An 18,565-nucleotide genomic window follows, 5' to 3' on the forward strand; every position below is an offset into this window, starting at 1 on the left:
TATTACCAATTTTTTTATAAAATATTATAAAATAAATTTATATAAATATATATTTAATCTATATTATATATATTAATTTTACTTTATATTAACAAAAATCCCATCAGAATCACCATTAAAAATGACAAAAAAATGCATGTAGAATAATTATGCATTAAATAAGTGTGTCATGATATACAGAATGACCAAAATTATTTGTACAGTGATTTTGAACACACACAAAAAAAACTCGACTAAATCGAATGTGAAAATACGGTAACTACAGTATAAATCTACCTCAAGCTTTTATGAGCTCTCATTATATTGACTCCTGAAAGTTATTTGAAGGTATAAGTGACTTTGAAAGAAATCGCTGGTGCTGCCCTTCAATCTAAACATGATCCACAAACACATTGACGGGCCGTATTGATGAGTTTCACGCGTTTCCAGCCGGCCGTCAGTTCACCTGCAGAGCACGACGCTCACATCTCTCACCTGCGGACAACGAGCGATCAGCAAACACGAGCCAGAGCTCGATACCCTTCAGTCGCCTGGACCCCGCGGGGCCATCATGACCAGAACAACAGCAGCCGTCCCCTGGGTACGAGATGAGACGCTTCACGCTCGGAGACTTTCTATCTCACTGTCCGCTCGCACCTGAACCCCTGAGAGCCCAGGAAAATTAAAGCCCCCAGATACGCAAAAGAAAACACAGGTAAACAATAGAAACAGCGGGTTGAGCTTCTCTCGCTGATTCAAGGTTGTTTTCTTTCTTTGTACAGTTTTTATTTGCTGTGATGTATCTGTGTGCATGAGACATCTGAAAGACTACAGCGCTCTGTTCTTTTGCTCTGTGATGCTGGTTTGGTTCCCATCTAAAACATCTTTTACAGCTGGCTTTACCATCCCATCCTAGGTCATCTGATCACATGGTCAGCTAAAATACTTTTACATGATATTAACTGTTAACATGCAGCCAAAACACACCTGGTCCCATCTAGCACTTTCAAAGACAGTTTAAAGGATCACATTTATATTTTATGATGCTACATACATTTTTATTGTATACATGCATATACATATGTACAAAATATAAATAGATAAATGTATATATGTGTAAATATTTTCAAAATATATACTGTATGTGTGTGTATTTATATATACATAATAAATATACACAGTACACATACAAATATTACATCTAACATCTTATAACACAAAATCTGAATAAATAAGTTTTCCATTGATGTATGGTTTGTTATGATCGGACAATACTTGGCTGAGATACAACTATTTGAAAATCTGGAATATGAGGGTGCAATAAAATCTAAATATTATAGATTATAGAAAATCGCCTTTAAAGTTGTTCAAATTAAGTTCTTAGCAATGCATATTACTAATCAAAAATGAAGTTTTGATATATTTATGGCAGGAAATTTACAAAATATCTTCATGGAACATGATCATTACTTAATATTGTAAAATGATTAATCACGATTAATCGCATCCAAAATAAAAGTTATTGTTTACATAAGATGCGTGTATTTATTATGTATATATAAACACACACACACACATGCATGTGTATATTGTATATTCATATAATTTATATACATAATAAATATACACAGTACTAGCGCTGGGAAAATAAATCGATGCATCGCGAATCGAGAAATGATTCCGCATCGTTTCTGAGATTTTCTGAATGCATCGTGATTCTTTCTGGAGTCGATTCTGAGCTTAGTTTTGAACAGCAGATTTATTTTCCCAGCCCTACACAATACGGACACATATATTATGTTTAACAAAAACTTTTATTTTATGCAATTAATCGCGATTAATCGTTTGACAGCATTACGTAATATCCAAATTATTTTTGGCATAAAAGAGAAATGTATAATTTTGATCCATACAATGTATTGTTGGCTATTGCTACAGATATACCTGTGCTTTTGTGCTGCAGGGACACAGATGTGATTATGCTCCTATGTAAGTGTTTGAGTGTCTTCACCTGGCTGGTGCTTTCTTCATGTGCTCCCCGATGAAGGTGGCGTTGGTCATGCCCATCAGTGTGTTGGCCAGCGAGATGATGGAGAGCAGGTGCTGCGTGGTCACGGCTCTGGAGACGCCATACGTGCCTTTGCCCACGATCTCTGAGACGGAGAGCTTGCGGTCCTCGGCGCATCCTTTGGCCAGCTGTCGGAGCAGCGAGTCTTTGAAGGTGGGCAGCATGAGCGACATGTGTCCTCCGCGGGAGATCAGGCCGAAGGAGACGGGTGTGTGCGGGCGGAGCATGCCCAGCCGGCTCAGACACACCTCGTCCAGCTCTCCGTTCAGACCCCAGGCGTGCAGACAGGACATGAAGAGTTTGGCCGTGTCCATGGTCAGATTATACTCCAGCAGACTCAGAGACTTGGACTTCTCCTCGCGCCGCCGCTGCTCCTCCTCCTCCTCCTCGTCTTCATCCAGCAGGTGCTCCTTGATGTTTTCTTTAATGGTCTCCTTCACCTGTGGCATGAGATAAACAATACAATCTTAAACTAACGCTTTCTTCCTGTAAAATCTGAATGCAAAAAATTATATTTTATAAAATATAAAAGTTTTAAATGCAAGTAAATACAATTAAATTAAAGTAAATGGAAATAAACATTAGGGGTGTAACGGTAAATAAATCGAATCATATGTTTCTCCGCGGAGACGCCATACGTGTCAAATATCTTTGTCTTATACAGTCAAATATGAAACGTTATTTTACATTTGATTACTTTATTCAATTTCTGTACCTAAAAACTAATGTTAGACCTAGATTTGTATCTTTATTGTATTTATTTGTGCTTTTGCTTGTAGTTAGATTATTTGTTATTTTCTTTATTTTTATTTGACAGCATAATTTTCTTCCCTAAACAGCACATATACGAGCCTTTATTGTTCAATACGATTGCCGTTATTGAATTTCATCAGTTATGATTTACGGAAAAGTGAGCAGGACACGACAGCTACAATATCATGATTATGGTTAAATAAGAAAAAAAACATCTAATATAACCAAATTAGGCTGCATTTATTTTCATATTAAATATCTCAACACACCATTAGATATGACAGTAAGCACAACGTGTGTAGATTTATTTAGTAAAAAGGCTTGACGGCTTCCTTTGGCGTGTATTTGTATACTTTTACCATCTAATCAATCTCAGCATGTGTTTCTGTGTCGCTATAGATGTTTGCCTCACTAAGGTTAAATTATGCCTTTGTCTGTCTTTGGCCTTCGCTCTGGAAGTGATCTGTTGATTCTGCTAAACTTTCATTAAAAAAAACTAAACTATATAACCACATATTGGATCACAGAACCGAGTGTTCACTGAAAGATACGCATGATGACAAATCACAGCTTCTGCCTAATCGCGATTGCATTTCCATTTATCATGCAGTCCTGAGTCTGACCTAGGGGTGTGCGATATATATATCGTCTGCGATAATATCGGAATTGTTATTTTAACGATGTACGATTTGACATTATCGAGTATTTGCAAAAAACACTCAAAAACACACCCACTGAGTGCATGCATACATTATGTGAAATTAATCTAGACTAGTGCGTGTACGCATTTAGAATGTGTTCTTTCACTGCATGATTCAGTCTATTTAGCATTTAGAATGATCACAAATTCAAGACTTCATATAGTTAATCAATATATAGTTTAAACATATAGTTTAAATGAAGAGTGCTGTTTTTTCTCCAAAAATTACCACGATTACAAATGTGCTAGATTTACAACAGTTCAATAAACAAGAAGTTAATTAAGAGACTTACATTTTAGCCACCATATTTCTTGTTTTTGTTCTATTTCGACAACAAAAATAATTCCAAACACAGCCACAGCACTATTTTTTGTCTCTGAATCAACAGTTTAAATGATTCGGTTCAGTCGCAATGACTCACTTATTAACAGTGACTTGCTGCCACCTGCTGGCGGTTTTAATTTCACATTTAAAGTAGCTTTTTATTATTTAAATTATTTCAAACATCAGTATTCAACATTTTATGTTTAATATATCAAAACATTATCTATGCATTTGTAACTGCAGGTTAAATGCATTCGTGTCCTGCATTAAACAGTGTGTAAAAGCATCTAAATGCCTCTTCAGACAGCTTCTGTGTTTCCTCTGCATTGCAAAGATGAATTTTGTTGATACTGATTTTATAATTCACTGTTTAAATGTAAGAATTTGACTCAAAAGATAATGGAAACTAAAAAAAAAAAAAAACTTTATAAAGTTAAAAATGCCCATAAAAATAACTGACCACCACACAGAATATGAAGAGTATCAAAAACTTTAGGAGTCAGCTGCCCGTGGCAGTCCTTAAGATTTCAGCACAATAACACACTCAGCAAAATATCATCTAAATACAGTTATCGATTAAATCCCAGAAAATATCGAGATGTTATTTTTGGTCAATCTCACACACCCCTACTGACCTGTTTGAAGATCTTATTGGCCAGGAAGGACCCTCCCTTGTCGGCTCCGCCTGGCACTTTCTGCAGCGTCTCCGGCGAGACGAGGATGGGATTGGGCCGCTGCGCCTCCTCCGTCAGTAACTGGATGATCACAGCCTCCACGTCGAAGAACAGCACATGCATGTCCGGATCCGTCACGTTAGTCTTCATGGGCTGCACCACCAGAGAGTTGTGCGAGTATTTGGGAAGGTTTCCCTGCAGCCAGACACAAAGAAAGAGACATTTATTACAGAAAACTAGAAAGGACACCGCAGTTTTGTGTGCTGCTGCTGATTCAAAGCAAACTGTCTTTACAAGAGACAACAAGACAAATGTGTGTGAAAGTGTGAAGTTGAACAACAGAGAGGTCTGGGTCAATGATTTTGCTCCGGCGCTCCAGATGATGAAAAGAAAGCTGCAGTGAGAGTGATTTCTGAACCAAACTGCCTTTTCCTTAAAAGCTAAACCTGCTCTTTAAAAGCCAACAGGCTATAAAACCTCCGTAACAACACTGGAAGACTGATGAAACATTTTCTTCTTTTTTATAAGAGAAGAACTGATGCATCATTCAAAATGAGTATATGATAAAGTAAATTTTGCATTAATAATGACTCAAACTGAAGCAGGAATAAAATTTGGGGAATATTTTAAATCATTTAAAATAAAATAAAAAGAAATACGCTTAAAAAAGAAATTAAGTTCAACTTAAAACATGAAAATACTGTATACATGTTAAATAAAATAAATAATAAAAAAATAAGCATATACATTAAAATAATCTGCGAAATAATCATGGTAATTAATTTATATTATTCTAAAAAACATTTAGAATTTTATATATTATTAGTTTTTTTTATAGTAATTTATAACATGAATAAAACAGAACACTGTGATACTTTTTGGGTTTAACGTAAAATAAACAATTTAATTAATTTAAAAAAAAGTAAAAAATTTTGAAAAATTAAAATACATTAATTAAAATGAACTAATCAATTAAAACTAATAAATACATTTAACAATAAGTAAAATAAACAAACGAAAAAACCCAGCAGATTAATCGTGATAATTGTCTATTATTCCAAAAACACACAATCCTAATTTTCAATAACTGAGATGAATTGTGTTTATTAAAAAAAAAAAATAATATATATATATATATATATATATATATATATATATTAGGAATAATTTTAATTAATTAATACATAGAAAATGATTAAATAATAACGAAATAATTAACTGAAATGAGAGAACTAAAATACACAATATAAACTGAAATAAATACATAAATTTATTAAAGTTAAAAATGTAAATACATTTTAAAAATGCATTAAAATAAATACATAAATAAACCAACTAATATATCAATCAATCAGCATAACAATCATGATCTTTTTTATTCATTCTACTAACAGACTCCATGTTCTTGCAGTAAACTATACTCTCTTTGATTTGTGAGGTGAAACACGAGCCGGACGCGTTCTTCTTCTCATCAAAGCTAATAACACGGCTCGTTATAACTGCAGTAATCAGCGAGTCGTCTTCAAACACATCCGTCAAAAGTTGTTCAGTGCGCGGGATAATCAGTTTATTTCCTGATCTGTGTAATAATCTCTAATGCTCATTAAGCCCTGCAGCATTCATTTCATCTCATCTGCTTCCAGTCGGCCCGTATTAAATAGCGAGCTTGCTAATTGTTATTCAATGTTAATTCGATGAACAAAGCACCTGCGATCCATTAGAAACATCAGGGAGGATGTTTACGAGCGGCTGCTGTCAGACGTGCTTCCGAACCAAAAACTTCTGCTGAAACATGATGCTTCAGAGCTTAAATCAGAAATATGCACTATAAAGCATTACATAAATGAGCCATAGCAGGCTTTTTACTATGGCTACAAACTGCAGTCTGTTCTTTATGGTATTTACTGCAGTGAAGTGCTTCTGCGTTTGTCTCGCGGTGATCCTCACTGTGTTGACGACTCTTTTTCTTTGTTTAAGGAGAGAGCATAAGGCCTCACTCCTCATTTATTTTTCCTCACGTTTCTGGGAAACCAACATGAAACGCAACTGTTGCAGTCTGGCTTCAATGCAGAAATGAAATAAAATTATTAGAGTATTCTTGAACTAAATGAATACAATAAAATACATTTTAAAAATATGTGGGTCTCAGTAACAATTTCACATATATTTTATATAATATATAAAATAAAATAAAAATATAAATAAAAAATATGTGGATCTCAGTAAATTAATTAATGTCTAAATAAAAAATAATAAACTTAAATAAAACAAAACAAAATAAAATAAACATTCTGGGTCTCATTAGCAATTTCACTAGTATTTTATTTTTTATATAAACTTAAATTAAGTTAAATATAAAAAATTTTAAAAAAATTATATAAGAATATTTATATTTGAAATTAAAAATATACAATAAAATAAGAATATACAAAGCCAATAAAATAAAATTCAAAATATAAATAAACATAATAAAATTTAAAAAGTAAAAATAAAACAAATATCAGTAACAATTTCACATACATATACACATATATATATATATATATATATATATATATAATTAATAAAACAATACAATAAAAAAATAAGAATATACAAAATAAAATATAAAAAATAAAAATAATATCAAATAAAAATATAGAATGAAATTTAAAAATAAAATAAAATAAAATATGTAGGTCTCAGTAACATCATTTCCATCTGTCTGGCACTGTTGTGCTGAAGAATACACTCTGAATGAAGACCTGTCTCTCTCTATTTGTCTCACTCGGACAGCGTTTCCAAGGCCAGAAGCACACGAGTGCATCATTAAGAAGAACAGAGCGCTGTCCGTCCCAGAACCGCTGGGCTATTTTAAACACATAAGATGAGCATCATTACGGGACACCTGACACCAGAACCCTTCCACTCGGCTTCAGACTCTCACTGCAGATCTCAGCTCATCACGTGATGCTTTTAATGACAGCTCAACCAAACGCAGACGTTTTACTCTTAAACATAAATCTGGAGCACTACTGTGTATCTATCATCAGTATATGGTGAAACAATAGTATTCACACTGTACATGGTTTCAAAGCAGCTTTACCGAGAATCATCATGTTACAGTTTACAACATCTTAATATTTTCATGAATTATAGTTGCATTTATCCGATTCCTGAGCTGGTCGAGAATATACATTTTGCACCAATATAAACAATCATGCAATAAAATATATATGGCTTTACGTGACTCTACTATACGTATGTGGATAAAATAGAATGTAATATATATCCAATTTAACACAGTGAATATCAAATGGCAAATCAACTCTAGAAGGGTCCACAAAAACTGAAATGCAATAATGTCACCATGAATATGAAAAAGAGACAAATCTACTACCATAGGCTGAATAAGAATATTGACTATTTGACAAATGCATAAACAATAGATTTACATTTACCAGCCAAACACAAACATTATTATTGTTATTATTTATCACTGCTATACCTCAAACAGTAAAGTATGATGCTAGCAATACCAAAGTCATGGGTTCGATTGCATGAATTGATAACACGCTATGCATGTCACTTTGGATGAAAGCATCTGCAAAAAGCATGGATGTAATTGCATTTTTAGCCAAATGATCAAAGATGAATCTGACTGCATGCATGACTTTTGACATCAATGACATTGTCATTTTTAGTTTGCATTTAGCACAGATGCCATCAGCAATCCTATGAAAACAGAGCCGGGATGGAGACACACTGCCCTCTAGAGGACACCACCGCTTCTAAACAAAGACAGAACATTACTTACAGCAAGGTTAGGATCAATGACTTTCATTTCATCATAGTATGTCAAACACAGCTGGACTGTGTGTTATTCCTGCTCTCATATGTCTGTATGAGTACTATAATACAGACATATTAACTAATTAGCCAAAATATAGAAATAAAAGAGTGAATAAAAGAGTAGATAAAGGATGGGATCTGCTGAGAAGATACTCGTTACTGTCATGTCAGAAAGAATGTATGATTTAAACTGTAAGGTACATCTGTTATATGTTTGTCGGCACACAATACAGTTTCATAATAACAGGATGCACTTCCAAATATTAATTTATTCTTCTAAAAAAAAAAAAAAAATGAAGAGAGAGAGAGAGAGAAAATAAGACCTATTGTGTCCTGACAGGATGATTTTCATTAGTATCTTAACAGTTTTGCATTACAGTAAGGAAACTTTGGTGGAAAATTCATAAAAACTAATGGCACAAATTCTGAGAAACTTACACATAAATATACACACATATATATATATATATATATATATATATATATATATATATATATATATATATATATATATATATATATATACAGTGCCCTCCAAAAGTATTGGAACATGTGACTGACAGGTGTGTTTTGTTGCCCTGGTGTGTCCTATTAATTGATTATTCAAACAATAAATAGCACAATGTCTGCTCAGTTTCAGATCCGTGCAGACTGCATTTATAGTTAGTTAGACGTGTAACCAACATGAAAACCAGAGAGGTGTCTATGGGTGAAAAACGAGCAATTGTGAAGCTGAGAGAAGATGAAAAATCAATCAAAGCATTGCACAAACACTGGCAATAGCAAGTACAACCATTAAGAATCTCCTGAGTAAGAAAGAAACCACTGGTGGACTAAGTAACACCTCAAACGGGTAGATCAAGGAAAACATCTGCAGTTGATGACAGAAACATTGTGACAGCTGTAAAGAAAGACCCCAAAACAACTGTTAGTGACATCAGCAACAACCTCCAGAGGGCAGGAGTGAAGGTATCACAATCTACTGTTCGCAGAAGACTTCATGAACACAAGTACAGAGGCTACACCAGAAGATGCAAACCACTTATTAGCAAGAAGACGAGCCTCAAAAATTCTGGGACAAGGTTTTATGGACTGATTTTATGGACCAAAGTGATGGAAAGGCTAAAGTTTGGAGAAAGAAAAGATCTGCTCATGATCCCAAACATACAAGCTCATCTGAAACACAGTGTACACAGGTGTACATTATAGTACACATTACACAAGTAATGTAATGGCTTGGGCTTTCATCGCTTCTTCTGGGACAGGCTCATTAATCTTCATTAATGATGTAACACATGATGGCAGCAGCTAAATTAACTCAGAAGTCTACAGAAATATTCTGTCTGACAATTTACAGAAAGATGCAACCAAACTGATTGTGAGATCCTTCATCATGCAGCAAGATAATGACCCAAAACATAATGCCACAACAACACAGGAGTTCATCAGGGGCAAGAAGTGGAAGGTTATAGACCGGCCAAGTCCATCTCCACACTTAAACCCTGTAGAGGATGCATTTTACCTGCTAAAGAAGAGACTGAAGAGAGTAACCCCCCAAACTGAAAGAGGCTGCGGTGAAAGCCTGGAAAAGCATCACAAAAGAAGAATGCTAAAGTTTGGTGATGTCAATGGATCACAGGCTTGATGCAGTTATTGAAAGCAAAGGATTTGCAACTAAATATTAAGTCTTTTTCACTTTAATCTGTTAATTCTATCTGTTCCAATACTTTTGGAGGGCACTGTGTATATATTATATATACACACACACACACACACTTTTTTATATATATAAAAAATATTTTTATATATAAAATACGTTAAAAACAACATTTCTGTTATTTCAAATTGATAAATATTAACAGAAAATAAAGCATTAAAAAGTTCAAACTTATTTTTAGTTAATTGCCAATGCAACATTTCTAATTTTAGTGTAGTTTAAGAAAACAGGAAATAAGACATAAAAATTACTAAACCTTTAAAATTAAAATGAATAAATATAAATATTAAATTATATAATACAAATATAATTCTTATTCTTAATATTAAAAATATAAAAATATTATATATAATATAAAAAACTACTTCAATATTACATGCATAAAGAAATTGGTTTCAGTGTCCTCAAAAACTAAAATTAAAATGCAATGAGGTCACCATGAATTTATAACGTAAAATAATATTCTATAAAAAATAAATATTCTATAAAATAAAAATATAAAAAATTATTAAATATTATAAACATTATATTTATTCATTCATTCAATATTATATAGAGAAAGATACAGAGAGAGAAAGAGATATATATTATAGATTATATAGATATAGATTATATATATATATATAGAGAGAGAGAGAGAGGGAGAGAGGGAGGGAGAGGGAAAGAGAGAGAGATTGCAAAATTTCATGTTGACATTTTCAATACAGATTTAATAAACACCTGTGTATGTTTGGGGAGGAGGGATATGCTGAAACATCTGGGTGGCCAAAAACCTAAATCACATTTCACCATCAATAACAACTGAGAATTCCATCACAGGCACAATGTGTGTGTGTAAAAATACATTTATTTAAAAATAAAGAGAACACACACACACCAGAAGAACAGCTAATGGCCTGAAATATAAATGGATTCAACAAACACACCTACCAGAGGACGATTCAATTACACAAAAACACATCAAAATGATTCAAACTCCCACAAGACGTTTGTCCATATTCAAACAAACCAGAACAAAACCTCAATCTGACACATAAACACTGGACGCAAAGACAGTATGCAGAGCAAGAGAAGCGTTTTTACAAGCATGCAGTAAAATACACGCCAGCAGACGAGAGTGTGTCGATGATACAAACACACCAGCAGCTCATTACTAAATCAATACACACACACACACACACACACACACACGCACACGCACACGCACACGCACGTAAAACAAACACTCTCTTTCACAAATGCATTAACACAGACCCGTGTAGAAATGACGCAGCTCAAGGACAGTCAGGAGCGCACACTATTAATTATATGCATGAACACAGAGACTGTATGAATACAAGCAGCCATACAGATGAAGACAGACACACAGACAGACAGACGGGTCTGAGGTCTGATCGCTGGTGGTTATGTGTCATTAGCTCAGCTGGGTGTGTGTGAGAGCAATAGAGAGCCAGCAAGAGAACAATAATCACTCACACACACACACACACACACACACACACACCCCAGCGGATGGTCTGAGCATAAGTGGACAACACTAAATACCAGACCAGTGCTGTTACTGTTAACGAAAGCTATTAGACATCTTTTATATTAAATGAAACAATGCTAAAATAGCAAAGTAAAATATAAAAATATAAATGCATATTATAAGAAAATGAAAGTGTTTTTTGACCTTGCATGCATGTCAACATGTTGTTGGGGACTCCCAAAACCAAAATATGAACCTTTCATAACCCATAATGGGGCACTTTAATCAAACATTATTTTACATGTGCAATTCTCTCAAGTGAGACAGAAATGACACGCTACAACTTTAAAGATAGTTTTGTTAAGAAGTGCAATATAAAACATCCACATCAGTTTAAAATCACTGGACCAATCAGAAGAATCTGGGGGCGGGGCGACTGTTTCTTGTAACATCTGACTGCCATCAAATCCTTTTAATATCTCAATCCTGGCTCAGTGTTGGTGGTTTTGAATGGTTTTGAGGGTGTCTCACCTTGTCGGCGTTGTCGGCCGCGAGCAGGTTGGTGGCGAGCGTCTGCAGCTTGTGTTGAGCCATGTTCTTGAGCGCAGCCAGACTGCGGCGGGTCATGGCCTGCTTCAGGTTCACCGCGGGGTGATTGAGGGAGTCCAGAGCCGCGGGAACAACCTCGTCACATGCATTCAGAATCTCCACCGCCGTTATTCCCATCACACAGCGGTCCAGCGCTCCTAAAACACACACACACACACACACACACACACACACACACAACACAAGAGTTATACGCTTCTGTGGAAGGATTACTATCATTAACTAGAACTAAAACCACAGAAAACATGTGTTACTTGAAATAAAATATTTTTAAATGTTTCTAATTTTCAATTAGTATGATAAAGTATTAAAATAACAAACTGAAATAAAAATTAATTTAAAAAAATTACATACAGATTTTTTTTTCTAAATAACAAAAACAGCAAAATTACTGAAACAATAACTAAAATTACTATTAAAATTTTAAAAAAAATTTAATTCAATTAAGTTTAACTAAGTACTAAAGTTACTTAAAATTAAATTGAAAAAATATAATTAAAAGCTAAATAGAAATATTAAAAAACGAATAAAAATGACAAAGAAAATTACACTCAAAAACACTTACTAAAATAACAATGAAAGCATAAATATATATTTTTTAATTAAATAAGTTTAAGTACTAAAATGATCAAAACTAAATCTGAATAAAAATAAAAATAAAAAATATAATTAAAAGCTGTAAATATCGTAAAAAATTAAAATAAAATTAATATTTTAAGTAGTAAAATTACTCAAATTAAAGCTCAAACAATTAAAAGCTAAATAGAAATATTTAAAAAAATGTAACTGACAAAAAATACTAAAACTTCTAAAATTTTAAAATGAAAATTTTAAGTAAATATAATTAAAAGCTAAATAAAATAAAAATAAAAAAATATATAAAAGGGAATATATAAAAATAAAATCTAATTCAAAATATTAATATAAACTACAATAGTATATGAATGATATTAAAAAAACACTGGTCTGTCTATGCATGCATCAGTGTATCTGTGTGTCCACCACCAGACGAACCCATTACACTCATCAAACACTGATGCTTGTAAAGGGAGAGTGTGTGTGTGTGTGTGTGTGTGTGAGAGTGTGTGAGAGTGTGTGTGTGTGTGTGTGTGTGTGTTTCCTCTTCTACTCAGCTCCCATAATACCCGGCTGTAAGTGGACACATAAAACACTAATGTGTCTAATGCAGCAGGAGAGAGAGACAGAGATTCAGTCATGTCTCTAATGGGAAGCAGACATACAGAGGGAGACAGGTGGACAATAAAGGATTATTAGGCAAATATCCTCCTCAAAATGTACTTCCTCCCAAACTCACCATCACCCATACGACCAAAACCTTACATCACGGTAACCGTACATGTCCCAAAATTCAATTACAAATGATTTATACAGTGTTGCTATTGTTAACTAAAACTATTAAAGATCTTTTTTGGTAACTGAAAAAACAAACAAACTCACTTTACAATAAGCTGTCATTTATTAACATTAATTAATGTATTAACTAACATGAACAATACATTTAATACAGTATTTATTCATCTTTGTTAACGTTAGTTAATAACAATACAATCATTCATTGTTAGTTCATGTTAGCTCAGCGCATTAACTAATGTTAACAAACAACTTGTGATTTTAATAATGCATTAGTAAATGCTTAAATTAGCATAAACTAATATTAATAAATGCTGTAGAAGTATTGTTCACGCTTAGTTCATGTTTACTAATGTTAACTAATGAACCTTATTGTAAAGTGTTACCAGTATAAAAATTAGATGAGAACAATAGAAATGTTGTCTTGGAAACTAACATACTTCATGTTTATGTTAAAGTAAGCACCAAAAATTTCTAAAACTAAAATGATTTAAACTTAAACAGAAAAAAAATTATTTAAAATCAATGTGAAAACATGAGTAAATATAAAACAAAAGCTAAATTAAAATATTAATAAATACTATAATAGTAAATAAACACTATAAAATAGTATTACACTTATTATTCTTATATTAAGACTAGAAAACTTTGTTGGCATTAGAGGAAGTGCATTAGCATGGTTCAAATCGCACTTATCTGACCGCCATCAATTTACTTACTTACTTAACTTTTGTCATTTAGCAGATACTTTTGTCCAAAGCGACTTACAAATAAGAAAAAGTAACTAAAACTAAAAGTTACAACTCTATAAATACTATATACAATTTGCAGCAGTGAATGAAGAGGCATCACATCGATCACAGGTACGGAGTACCTCAAGGCTCAGTACTAGGGCCGTTACTGTTCACGCTTTACATGTTACCCTTAGGATATATCATCAGGAAACACAGCTTTCACTGTTATGCTGATGATACTCAGCTCTATATTTCTTCGCGGCCCGGCGAAACACACCAAACTGAGAAACTAACAGAATGCATAGTTGACTTATATTACATGTATAGTCCATATATAAATAATATATATTATTTACATGTATAATCCAATATAAATAATCCCATTAACTAAATATTTTACTTAATGAAAGATGCCTCATCACATTTTTATATTAATAACAACTATATAATAGTATATGAATGATGCCATACAATTAAAACTTGTTATTTTACATATATATTAAATGTGATCATATATATTTTTGTATAATCCAGTGAATTATTAATTTACAAATGAAAGAGACTTTACTGCATTTGATTGGTGTAGAACTTGGACAAAAAAAAGATCAGATTATTAATAATTAGGCTAATATCAATAACTAATTATTATTTTATGTATATTTATATTATGGTAGACAACAATTGTATACTATTTTGTCTATATAAATTAAATTCTAAACACTAAAATCAATCATTTAAAAAAAAAATTATTATACATTTTCAATTTAAATTTAAAAAAAAAAACAAATATCCAGTAGCAACCAATTCAAAATAAATGTACAAAGTCTCTAATCATGGATAAATGAATAACTAGGTTTGACAACAGCAAAATCGTTATCGCAGCACGTGCGCTGCACTTTAAACACTGTTTAAAACGGAGTAGAAAAGTGCAAGGTTTCTAAAAAATAATGAATAGGGAAAAATATATAGGCTACAACAAGGTTTAATCTGGCCGCAGAGGAACACAACCGGGGTTGCCTGATATAAACAGACATCCCCAAATCAGAGCTACGGAAATATCTGCCAAGTGTGTTATTTGTTTTTGTCAACCATGTGCTCCCTCCACTGTGGATAAACGTGCTTGCTTTCTGAAAAAAACAGTTAGCTTGCAGTTTAGCGATCTCCATTTAAATTCATCAAGTGTTCATTTATGAGAGAGAGATGCTGTGTATGCATGAATTACCACCGTTTTGACGTGTTTCTCTATTAACAGTGAAGCTGTGGCTTTAATTGCTTTAAAAACGAAGATGTTACCAGCTCCTTGTTGAGTAAGATAGTATAGCTTTTCAGCGATTAATCCATTTTATTGATAAATTTGCGGGGCAGCGCTAAAAAGTTTGTCTGAGCGCTAAAACAATGTCTGTGCACGCAGCGTGATCTGTTTGAGTGACTAAACGTGTGCGTTAGATACAGTGCATTAGTTTAGAACTTTTCTAATAAAATAATTTATTTTTTAAACAGAGAGAGTGTGTTGATTTGTGCAATGATAACCTATCAGCCATGTAAAGGTGATTTTTAACATATTAGAATGAGTACATTATTATTTATGGGCTTAAAAACAAGATGCAAGCAATCAGAATATTGTACCTGGTGGGGAGTGCAAATATGAAATATGAACCATATGCCATTAGATTTATTGTACAGTGGTAGAGTTATGGAGGCCCTTCATTATGCAGAGGTCAACTGCTGCTCTATCTATAGCTAGCAACGGCCCTACAAAACACTTGATTTCAAATCAACAAGACTTTATTAATCTTATCAAATCTGGAAAATAGCCTGACACATTACCTGAATTCAATATTAATGAACCAAGATGCACCATTGCTAGTCAACCATAAGCATGACCTTTGACCCCCAAGCCCAGGCTCACCTGTGTCCATCTGCCAGACGTAGACGGACCCATCGGAGCAGCCCACCACCAGATAATCGTCACACGGCCTCCACTTGATGACCTGGATGGGGAAGAGATGTCTGGATGCCAGCATGATGCACTTCCTCTCCTTCAGACTCAGCAGACCGACGGAGTGATCGCTGGCCACCGAACACACGCAGTGCTGCACACGCGTCTGAAACACCACCAGAATAATTACACGCTCAGAATACTAGCCCAAATACAAGGGCAAGCAGTGCAAAGAAGGCGGGCTTAGCAATGCAGGTGCTGTTTCTGATTGGTCAGGAATTTCCTTTTTTGTTTTTATGGAATATTTTGTAAGAATTTGTTTTACATCAAAAAGACATGAGAGCAAACAAACAAGCAATACTATACACTACAACAGGGGGTATACTTTCTGTTAACAAATGAGAATGTGAGAATGGGCGGGGCCTTGCAGCTCAAATGTGGCCTTTAATTGGTCAAGAATGATGGTCTAATTCATATTAAATTTAGATTTTAAACTCTTAACTCGGCACTGAAAAAAATGAAATGAGAAGCAAGACATTTTTAAGTAGAAAGACTGAAATAGTGTTTTCTTGTATTAAAAAAATGAAACATTTTTACTTTTACATTTAAAAAAAAAAAAAAAGTTTCAAAGTCTAATAAAGTTTCTTTCAGAGCTATTAAGTTACATCTGCCGTTTATTTAAAAGGTCAAAATGCACAACTTTTATTCATGGTAAAAATTAAACCCCCAACCAGTCTCTCCGATCGATTCTGTCTCGCTTTATTCACACCCAATAAAACGCCGGCGAATCACCAAATGCCAACAGCATCGAAAAAAACACAACAGAAAAGTCAAAAGCTGCCAACAATGAAAGTGGGAATGATATCAGTGCGAATCAAATTAAACTTGACGTAAGGTCACTCAGGGTCTGTCTTACACAACAAATCCTGCAGCAAAGGTCAAGCAGGACTTAAGGAGGGAAACTGGGAGTGTTTCCATGACAACAGCGCGGCCGTTTCTTTTGATTGTGTTTTGGCCTCTTCGTCTGACATTTAGTGCGGAGCGTCTGTGTCTAATTGGTCACCGAGGTGAGACTCAGAGATTAGAAATTCTGCGACCATCGAGAGCCGGATGAACTTTTCAATGTCTGGAGAGGAACCTTTAAGAACAGTGAAGAAAACGTGAGCGCTGTTTATTTACCGGTGCAAAACTCCCCGTTGTGATGCTAGTGAGTTCTGGGTGGAACTACAGAGAATATACATTTCTGAGTCTCGTAGAGCAACAACCTCACGTCTCCTACACCTCAGACTACTCCAGAAAGAAAGAGACGCATGTGTGTGTTTGACAGCTGATGTTCTTGAGGTTTGATGGAGTGTCATGAGAAACCTTGACCTTGAAAACAACACCAGATCCGTCACATCACCGCCACCAAACACAAACACAGCACGATCACAAATCTTTACCACTGTGAAAAATAAATAAATGTTTAATATAAACATTATCTGAAATAATTTTTTTAATCTTATTTTATTTCAGCTAGTTGCAAAGGCAACATTTATCATTCTTTGTTTAGTTTAACTTGAAGTTCTAAAATAACTACGAGTGAATTAAATGCAGAAAGTAGTTTTGGATTCACTTATTTACAACTTAAAGGTGCCATAAAATGCATTGATACAATATTTTAAGGCAAGGCAAAAATTCTCCAGAAACAGTTTTACGTGTCCATTTACAACCCTACCATTGGTCCCTAGAATAAAATGGTCTGTTATTGGTTTATTTGGAAGGGTCATGAATAATAACGTTGAGCTCTGCTCTGATTGGCTGTTTCACAGTGCGGCTCATTTCAGTAGCTCACACAGCAGGAGGGAAACACAGGGAGGAAAATATATAATTCAATACTTTCTCACACAGTTATATCGTCGGTAATTATACTGTATATAAAATGCGGGCATCAGGGAGCCGCTATTAATATGCGGGGCACTGAAACTGCTTTCAAATGCACGATCGCTTTTTACTTTCACTTTCGAGATTCGCAATCGCATGTACCTGCCTTTCTGAATAAAGACACCAACCCATCCCTGCACAGCCTGGAACATTACATTTATTTCCATTATCTACCATTTTCGATGTTGTCCTCGCTTGTTTCTTCACAATACCTGCAGAACATGGGCGGATTTATGCAAATGTTGGAGGCGTAACTATTAGTGATCCCGACTATTACGTCACAGTCAGTGTTATGTTCTGATTCTGTTCTGACTATGGTGTTTGAGGCTCACGGTAAGTCATTTCCATGTACAGAACTCTTATTATTCAACTATGCCAAGGTAAAGACAGTTTTCCATTCTATGGCACCTTTAACTAATTGATATCCGAGACAAATGGAAATCTGTGTCTGCATTTTCTAAAAAAAAAAAA

The 18,565-nt window shown here is 34.0% G+C and overlaps 1 protein-coding gene across 1 annotated transcript in view; it reads right to left on the reverse strand.

Moving 5' to 3' along the window:
* The window catches only part of LOC306856016 (WD repeat-containing protein 7-like), a 102,596-nt gene that overhangs the window by 67,983 nt on the left and 16,048 nt on the right, over window positions 1–18,565 (reverse strand). Inside the window, exons 13-16 of the mRNA XM_079394974.1 lie at window positions 16,142–16,337; window positions 12,050–12,264; window positions 4,461–4,694; window positions 1,991–2,487 (exon numbers count right to left, since the gene is read on the reverse strand). Of these exons, the coding sequence (XP_079251100.1) occupies window positions 1,991–2,487; window positions 4,461–4,694; window positions 12,050–12,264; window positions 16,142–16,337 (1,142 nt within the window). The remainder of the gene's footprint in view (window positions 1–1,990; window positions 2,488–4,460; window positions 4,695–12,049; window positions 12,265–16,141; window positions 16,338–18,565) is intronic.

The sequence above is a fragment of the Barbus barbus genome (assembly GCF_936440315.1).
Source record: "Barbus barbus genome assembly, chromosome: 36".
NCBI lineage: Eukaryota > Metazoa > Chordata > Actinopteri > Cypriniformes > Cyprinidae > Barbus > Barbus barbus.